This window comes from Salvia hispanica, chromosome 2, assembly GCF_029641045.1.
Source record: "Salvia hispanica isolate PSC_SH4W2 chromosome 2, Shi_PSC_v1, whole genome shotgun sequence".
Lineage (NCBI taxonomy): Eukaryota > Viridiplantae > Streptophyta > Magnoliopsida > Lamiales > Lamiaceae > Salvia > Salvia hispanica.
The window spans coordinates 37242478-37252332 of record NC_142693.1 but is presented as its reverse complement, the minus strand read 5'-3'; the positions used below and the strand labels follow the sequence as shown (position 1 = coordinate 37252332).

Genomic DNA, 9855 nt, shown 5'->3' with positions numbered 1-9855 from the left:
TAATCAATTTAATAAAAAAGACAATGGCATTCCTTAGTTGAATATATGATTAATTTAAATCTATGATTGTTTAATTAAATAAAAAATTAATAGTAGCTATCAATTATTTATTATCATTAGGTCATTTACTACAATATCATGAAAATTGTTCATAGTTCTCATATCTATTCCTTGACTATTCGTGAATCATATTTTTTCTACTTTATTAAATTTTTATTTCAATTTAGTATATATATTATATATTATGATTAACTTAAATTAAATTTTCAGTTTAATAAAATTACGAGATTCATAAAAATAAAAAATATTTATTTTTAATTTTATTTAAATAATTGATAATGTAACCATATAAAAGTATTAACTAGCAGTAGAAAGTAATATCATAATATTCAAATAAGGTATGGTATATATTAATAATAATAGTATAAGAAATTATTAAACTTAACCAAAATAAATTTGAAGAAATAAGGAAGTGGATGAATAAAGAAAGAAAAATAAATTACATACTTTAATGAAAATGAGAGGGTAAATAGATTGAATCGCCCTTCATGGCCTTAAGGATACTTTGGTCATGAAAATATTGGAAATAGCAAAAAAGTAATTGAATTAATGTTAAATTATAGTTGAGGGACCTCAAAAGATATTATGAAATGTACTTAAAAAAGATTGTTCCCTCTTATTTTTAATTTTACAAATATCCAATCATATTTGGATCAGAATAATAGTACAGAAACATTTTTTAGTACTTGTACTATGTGGTATATAAATGAGTTAAATTATAACATTTACAAGTGGTTGAAACATAAAGAAATTAAAAGGGAAAAAGTAGCGGCCAATCACTGGAAAGAAACCGATAAAACAAAAATAATGTGGAGTTGGTTGGATCGACTTTTCGCTCGTCACCTCAAACATAGGATCTCATCATAATTATATACTGTACTACTTAATTTTGGCTTATTTTATTTTTGTTGTAAGAGAAAAGAAAATCAGTGGAACATAAATCTGTCTTCTATCTGGTTTACCGTTTGAACTAATTAGACAGAGAGAGTCAGAGAGGACTCTTTTCAAATTTGGGTCAAACTTGTTTGGTCTCATCTTTTTATCAACTGATAGTTTAATCTGATTTTTATGGTGCAAAATTATATTTTTGGCTTGAACTTTGTCTCATTTGACATTTCTTGATACTTCCCTCCAATTGAAACATTTGTTGACTTTATATCTCAGTCACAAGATTCATTTAGTTAATAAAATAAAAATAATCTAATTTTAATGGAATGTGGCAATCCCATTCTGAAGTAGTAGTACTACAATACATGGGCGCATGCCAAAATAAAATACTAAACTATAAAAAAAAAGAATGGACATTTATATTATGATGGCATATACGCGTATAACGGATCATTTTTTTGAAACTGAATACTGATTCAAATACTAAATTTTAACAATAAAGGTTGTGGGCACTTGAGCAATTCAATATAAGCTCGACTAGTGAGATCGTGAATCATTATAATGGCTCAACTTTAGGGAAATTTTAACATGGACTCTACAATATAATTAAGAAAGCTATCACCAAATCGATTGAATTACACTGTTCAATATACAATCACCAATTACTCTATGATAACAAATATACTCCTTCATACGTATACCACACAAGAACTCAGAGTCCCATCCAAATGGAGTATAAAATTATTTGCCATACAATTCACTTTAACAGAGATGTAGGAAATTTAAAACATCAAACAGAAACCAACACCAACAGTAGTCAAAAGAGCCAATACAGAAGCAGGATTCTCAAGTTACTGAGAACGCTTTCGTTTAGCAAAGAGACCAGTTTCCTAAATAATACAACCTTCATGAGAAACGAAAAACAAGTAGAAGTCTACAAAATGATAGTAATTCCATTTTACCTGTTGCAAGGTACATATACAGAGAAACATGTCTGAAATAGGCATTACATCCTGCCGAAAGATTAACATTAGCATTTGGTATCATCATATAAGAGATCTGGAATAATACAGACACCAATGCTGGCATGATACCTTCAATGGCATATCCAAGCCCTAAGAAAGGCCACAAGAAATCAAAACATCTCAGGGAAAAGTGCAATACAATTTACCACTTAAGTGATAATCTATCCTTCCGCTCTAATCACTAAACCTAATTTTTTTGTATCTAAATCACAGATTGGAATCATTTGTCAGGGTGCAAGATGCTATTCATGAGCTAACAAACTTAAAATTGAGAAGTAAGGAACATAGCAAATCATCTCTATAATTTCCTCCTGCTTAGGGAGGAAAAAGTGAAGCTCGAGAAGGTTCAAAAATTGAACAAGAGGGAACAGCTTACACAGTGCATAGCCATTAGCTATGATCATATACTACAAGCTCAATGTAAATGCAAAATTTCTGTTCATTCCGTGCTAGGCGCTATAGGCATGGATTGTGAGCGAGCATCGTTAAATCTTACTCCCTCCTTGAGATGTTATTCCTTTTCCTGCAATTCAGCCAAGATTAATTACATCAATTCAGATTATGTTGTTGGATGAAGGATATTGGCAAAGAACTGGAAAAAAAAGGTAATTATCAGTGTAATGCCAACTTCTACTACTAAACTTGATGAGCAGTACTTACAAATATCCCAATTCTAAAAATCCCCATGATTTTACAAGGCATGTCATCAGAGCTATAGCTTATAAGTTCAATATGTACAATCAAATCCACTTGATTTACATGATAACATATAAATGAACATAATAATGTTTCCATTATAAACTCACTTGTAATAGTAGTAATAGTACTTCAAGAGGCCACAGAAAATATCCCCTCTCATCATTCTTCACAGCCCCAACTTCAAGAAAAAAGAAAACCAATCTAAAAACTAAGTTTGTTATTCTAACAAACAATATAAATTTAGTTGGAGCCATAAATCTAAGTTTAGGTAACTATTAGCATAAGTTTAGTTGTAACCAATAACCATAAGCCTAAGCTTCAGTCACTGTTGTACTTGGATGCGAGTTTATATTACTATCAAATATGAACATGATGGGATGGATTTCGCAATATAAAAAAATTCTCATGAAACTTGATCTTCCATTCTACTACAGATTCCAGTGCACAGAGGTATTAATCACTCACCATTTTGACATCATAAGCTAGCCCCAAGTCATTCATAGTGTCTTCTGATATACAGTCAGAATGGACTATCGGACTAAGAACCAAAGTATCACTTGTAGCTCCAAGTCCCTCATTCAGGGATGGGATGGTTAAGTAAAGAGCTCCTTTAAACATCCATTCATCGTTTTCTTGATCGTAGAAATCTTCAAACAGCTCACCACACAATATACATGCACATTGACTCTCATCTGCTGGGACCAATGGCTCATTACTTTCTAGTATATCACCTGAACCTCCTATATCCAAAGGACTACTTTCAAGATGAGAATTACCAACTCCTGAAACCCAATCAACTACATCTGTGTACCAACTCCTTGACATCTTGCTCAAGGGGTCATCCTCAGGAACCTTTGATGCATGCCATTCCATGTGTTTGTCAAGCTGTTCTTGAAATTTTAGTTTAAGACCACATATGGTACAAAGATGTGGAAGATTACAGAGAAGATCACTAATCACATCTGGATGGAACTTACGGACTACATCTGGCTTGAAGTCAAAACCAATAAGATGTTTTATCTTCTCTGTTGAGGGGGCATTAAGCGTAGCCTCAGATGAAGATGGCTTGTCACTCACAGACATAAAAGGTTTTGACAATGTGACTGGAACAGAACAAACTGGAGCTGAACTAGGTTTTGCAGTCTCCGGAACTTTGTCCATAGGTAGATCAGGTTTAGGTGATGTAGACAACACTGGATCAGACTTCGAAGAAGATATCAGGCCTTTTGCAACCAATGAGCTTAAGAGACTGGAAAAAGGATTTGAGGTGGAATTAACTGCACTTGGCATCTTCACAGATGAACCGGGACTGGTTTCTTGAGAACTAATAGGGTTATTTAAGCTTCCTGTTAGTGAACTAGTAATGGATTTTCCAGGGGAATCAACAGTAAAAGGATTTGATTGGTCAGAAGACGAATTCCCCATCGTCGAGCGGCTTCCAGAGCCTGAAATTTGTGATGGTAGCATGCGGTGTTCAGGAGCAGAAGTCTCAAATTGAGAGACTTCAACACTCCTTGGTCGAGCAGCAGGAGCATGTTTCCTTTGTTGAGTCGGAGGTGCCATAGTGGACGTAGACCGTAGATTTGTAGGTTGCGGCTTCTGTGTGCTGGCCTGATAAACTCCCCGAGTTGGCATAGGAGGATCCTCTGAAACTTGGTCAGGATAGTTCGTGTTCTTTTGCCCTGGACGCCTTCTAGGATCTTTAGGAGGACCTGTAGCTGTGGGGTTGCGCTCAGAAGAATTGTTTAGAAATTGATTCTGGCCGTGAGAAGCAACAGAAGGTGACGGAGGACGTTGATGCACTAATGATCGTGCTGAGGATGAAGGGGCAAGGGTCTGCCGCTCTTGACTCATTGATGCTTTCGACAAAGGTGTTTCATTCATTGGGAACTTAAAGCTTGGCATTCCAATATGAGTTTGACCGAGCTGTGACTGAGAATGGGTCTTGCCCATTGTACTTTTGGTGCTATTCAACCCAGTTGCATATCCCTCAGACTGAGCTGATAAGGTTTTACCACTCCCTAAATGTGTACTCCCTTCTGGTGGATGCAGCTTTTGTGACCACAATGGCACTTGAGCCCCCGAAGCCACTTGGCTGCGATCCATAGAGATGGAATCAATTGAGAGTTCATCTTCATCCCTTGGCCCAATATCATGTATATTTTGATGTCCTGGGAGATGGCTTTCAAAATCCTGCACAAAGGGGCAACATAAACGATATCACACTTACTGCAAAGAAAATAAGGTTATCCATGACAAAAATGAAAAAAAATGGAACAAACCAACTGAAACTCTGGAGTGCAAACACAAAGCAGAAAACAAAGTAATAAAACGTATGGAAAGTAGTCATCATGGGGACAGTGTTAGCATAATCCAGATCAGCGGCAGCTGCCAAAGAAGTTCATTTTCACTGCCGAAAAAATCCTAATTATAATTATACAAGAGACTACTTAGGTATAGGTATTCATAAATTCACATGCAATTTTCTGTGTTAAAAATTTAATGCTTTAATTAGGTAGGGCATAACTGTGGAAATTATAAAAATTTATCCATCAAAATCAATTTAAATGATGGAGTCCAAATTACCAGAGTTTGTTGATTGACCAAGAAACAATGGCAAGGCTTTTCATATTTTTCCATAAATTGTCCTAATGATCATTTAGTAGTAAGGTAGTGAAGCATTCTACGAGGTACAGCATACATGGATGAATCGAGCACTTTGGCCTACATTTACATGCAAATGATAGATTCATCTGCAACTTGTAGCCAATGGAAAAGGCTACCGGGCCAACACAGCTTATTAGCACTCAAGGTCAAGGAGCTTCTTTTTAGCAAAATATCATATAATGTTTGCAACAATCAACTAAGTCAACATTATACATACCACTCTATCATAATTGGCTGGTGCCCATTGATTTTTAGTTGGAGCATCAGCTACAGTATGTCTAGAGTTCATCTCACTCCAGGTATACTCCTCCTCCTCAGAGTCTTTCCAGTTCTCCCTCATCCCATTTGTGTTCCTACTGGATATATTTTTCTTAGACTGTAGATCTGAGTCAAAATTTACAGATTCATGGGCAACATAGCTTTCTAATCCATGTTTCAGACCAAAACCATTCTTTTGATGTCCCATCCCAATCAAATCACTGTCTGATTCATCCCAGGGCCTGTCATATCCAGGATCTTTAAGGTGTTCTGTCATCCTTCCACTTCCCAAGCCTGATCGCCCCAAGACACCAGAACCATAGTCATCTGCAAATTCTATACCAGAACTTTTCTCACGAACTGGATTATTTACTTGATCTCTTTGATGTTGCTGGATAGACTGCGTGATTGATTAATTAGAAACCTATGTTAGACAAAGTAAAGAAGAAAAATCATCACGAATGGTAGCAAACAATGGCATGTATCATGGCGCAACGATACACATGGCACGCCCAGCACCAATGGGCTATTTAAAACCCATGTCATATAAATTTGTCTATTCTTTGAGGACGGGTGGAGTAATAAATATTTAGAAGCGGAATGAAACTTGTACGTATCTAAAAGGCAAGCATCCATCTACGATTGGCATGAAACCACTAAACCCCAAGAACTGTTACAAAAAAAAATATGTACAATGAAGCAAAAAGATGGCATGCATAATACGTATAACAATCACTTTGAATTTTATAGCAAATTAGATCCTTTCGTAGTTGTTTTTTACCAGTGGCTTAAAATCAAACAGAGCAGTACAAATGTTTTGATATGGTTCTAACATATGGTCCTTTTGGATTTAAGAAATATTTTATGTTTATTAAAGAAGTCATGGAAACAAGCAGAGCAAAAGCTTGAATCAAAGAGACCAAATTAAACTATAACTAAAATGTTCAAAACAGCCATAAAAATGTACACTCATTAATGAAGGTGGCTGCAAAGAACTAGGTCCCTTACCCTGCTGGTTTGCAGTCGCTGCCTTGCCTCCAAATACTTAGGGTTTACATGAATGCTATGTGCAGGACGTTGGGCTTGTGATTCAGTTCTAGAGGCTGCTGATACATTAGCTGCAGAGGTGAATCCAAGTTCCCTCTCAATCAGCTGAAGCGACTGTGGGGGGAAGACTCCCTTCCAGGTCCCAAAGAGGTGCCGCATACCTTGGTGTATTGAAGGATCAACCTGTCTATATGCCTTACAAAAGACCTGAAAAACAACCCAAAATGGGGGGGAAAAAGCTATAAAAATGGTGGAAATGAAACAACAACCAAGCATCCCTGTACCGTCCACAATAGGGCAAGGACAAATTAAGGGCCACTGAGAAGGGGTGTCTACCCACATCTGTTTCCTTAATTTCAAACTTAAATGGCATAAGTCAAAAACAAGTGTTGACTGAAGGGTATGTTTACTCAATGAACAATTAATCCAAGTCATGATAGTCAAGAACAGATATTACAAGATCTGACCTCCGGTAATCTGGAAGCGAAGAATTTTATGTAATCTCTCCCAATGTTTTTCACAATGCTGTCTAATAGATACAGAGAAGGCAGTTTTTGATCGCTAGGAACCTGCACATGATTTCCGGAGATCAGGCATAATGTCCCAAGTATAAGTTGGAAGAGAATGGAATTACTGAAATAAACATTAGGGGCAAAGCATGTTGCACAAAGAAAGCAAAAGGTGAGATAGCATAAATAAGAACCAGATTATAATCACTGAAAGCTCTTCATTGACCTAAAGACAGATAATAGACCATACTCTGCTACAAATTCTCCAGATTAGAGTGAAACTAAACTTGTATAGTGCCCATTTAATTTTTCATATTCAGCTATGTGGACATCTCCAGATATTATAGTGCTGGACATAGTATGTTTTAGCTTCATAGTATTCTCTACCCTAAACAGCGTAAAATTTATTAGGGTAGGAAATCAAGTTGAACATCTGAAAAAAAGTTAGTAGGCTGCAACTAACAATGAGAGCAAATTGAAACAAGTATAACAGAGTCATTTGGGGAGTGCCGAACAGTAAAGAGTTGGACACTTCTTTAGAAAAATGATGATGATTGGACATGATTCGCGAGTCATTGCTGATGAATGCCACTGTTCAGCACTATTTAGAGCCAGCTTCCTCAAAATCAAGAATAAGAATGTTCAAAGACAGAGATGAAGAATGTGATCAATAACAAAAGCGCACCAAACTCACTTTAATATAAATGAGTAATAAATAAAAATAATAGTTCCATTGGCATCAAGCAGTCATCCCAACAACATGTCTTCAGAAAAAGGTTTGTAATTCAAACCCATGTCTATACGTAATACAATTTGATAAAAGAACTGAAACCACATGGAGGCAGCAAAGAATTCTGTTATAAATAGATCATCCATCCCACGTGTACCAACAGGTAGCACGTACATATAAATGCAAAAAAGCCCCAGTACAAGACCTGGTATGACATATTCTTATGCAATTAAAATGAAGGGCAATGCTGATCATTAGCCCATACAGTGAGGAGAACTTCAGCATGTAGTGTAAAATCTACACCAACCAGGTCAGAGTAATTAATACAACAGCTGCCTTAAGATGCAACAATACAATAAGAACTTAAGAAACAACAATACAATAAGAACGATTAAAAGTAAAAGATCTCCTTACCAAAAAATTATAAATTATAGTAAAATGCAGCTAAGGTGGAATATAAGAGAATTATAGCACATTAGGTTTTGGTTGACTCGCATTTTGCATGGCCAGTGGATAAGATTAACATTTTAGCATTACGATCCCAATCAATTGCAGCTATATAATCATAATTTCAATCATTGGAGTCCAAGCAAACACTCATAGTCACATCTCCACAAATATCTATGAAGGAACCCAATTAAATATGTAAAATGGGTAAAACTCGTTGCAAATACAAAACTTCAGCAAATTAAACCCAGATACTCATTTCATTACACGCCATGCCATTTTCCATTGACAGCAACTAAATTACAATTACACGTATTTACAATTTGAGTAGAATCAGATATCACTAAATACAACCAGATAAGCTTAAAATTTCAGAGTCACCTCAATAATATTGTTGCAGATAGTAGCTGCAATGGCCTTGGCAGCAGGCAAACTCTCTCCGGCAATAATTGTCAGGTTGGTTATTATGGGCTTCGAATTGAAAGTCAGCTCAGCCAATGCGGTCTTGTACTGAGTCACCAGTTCCTGATGTAACTGCGCCCCTGTCTGGTGATGAAATCCCCCCCGCATAGAATCGCTACTCTCCGAGTCTCGGTCCCTCTGGGTCCTCGGGCCTCCGCCAACAGCAGGACGTTGGACAAATCCGGCACGGCCATTGGTGATTCGATCCGCTGCAGCAGAGTCCTCTGTAAGCCTAGGTTTCTTCGGTCCCGGCTCTTTCGAAAGAGATCTGTCGAACGATCTTCGTGTGCTCTCCATTTCCATCAAAATGATTACAAAATCCCTAACTCTACATCACTCTTTCTCATTTCCAATACTAGAATCACACACTACTCAAAAAGCTACCGCAAAAAAACAGCTACTACATTCAAATCACAATTCGGAAAACTGCAAATAAAAGAAAATCAATTGAAAAGCATTACAAAAACTACCGCTGACAACAAATTGAAATCTAACAAAGAATTTCTAACAGTACAAGCGGGACTCTACACATCGAAACATCAAAGGCACATGCATATCCGAGATATGAAATTTCCGACAGAGGGGAGAAGGAGGTGGAGGGAGAAAGAGACAATGATAGGGTTTTTTCGGGGTTGAATGGTGATTGAGAATTGGGATTTCGTAAAACTACATTTATGATAAAGACGACGAAAAAGGAAAGGGCAGATCAAGAAAGGACGGCGTCGTTTTCTCTAAATAAATGGGCCAAGCCCACCTGCCTGACCTCTAACATAAGTCCATCAAATAGGCTTGTTCTACGATGAAAATATGGAAACTAATTTTACTGGGATTTTACTCTTTTTTAATTATTGAAATATTACACAACTATTTACTTCGTAGAAAATTAACACCAGTAAGTGAACACCGATAGGCGTCGTGCCAAATTAACACCAGTAAGTGAGCACCGATAGGCGTCGTGCCGATGGCGCGGCGAGCACTAGCTTGCTGTTGTGCTCTTGCCGCCGGCGCGTCCCTGCTCGATGCATCGAGCACCATCGTGCCGATGAGCAGGGTGATGTGGTGG

At 36.8% G+C, this 9855-nt stretch overlaps 1 protein-coding gene across 11 annotated transcripts; it reads right to left on the bottom strand.

Annotated features, from left to right (window-relative positions):
- Positions 1-1551: 1551 nt before the first annotated feature.
- On the bottom strand, positions 1552-9450 carry LOC125202710 (polyadenylation and cleavage factor homolog 4). Of its 11 annotated transcripts, XR_016135511.1 has the most exons (9): positions 8712-9450; positions 7112-7213; positions 6606-6851; positions 5557-5997; positions 3138-4865; positions 2350-2496; positions 2043-2063; positions 1911-1961; positions 1552-1838 (listed from the first exon to the last, which is right to left on the bottom strand). XR_016135511.1 is itself a non-coding variant. In XM_048101157.2 (6 exons), the coding sequence occupies exons 1-6, from the start codon at positions 9093-9095 to the stop codon at positions 2485-2487; spliced, it is 2913 nt and encodes a 970-aa protein (XP_047957114.1). In that variant the 5' UTR covers positions 9096-9450; the 3' UTR covers positions 1552-2484. The 11 variants fall into 11 exon arrangements, 2 of the variants coding, with proteins under 2 accessions (XP_047957114.1, XP_088920808.1); XR_016135508.1 differs by having other exon boundaries at positions 2043-2496; XR_007173173.2 differs by having other exon boundaries at positions 1552-1961.
- Positions 9451-9855: the final 405 nt, after the last annotated feature.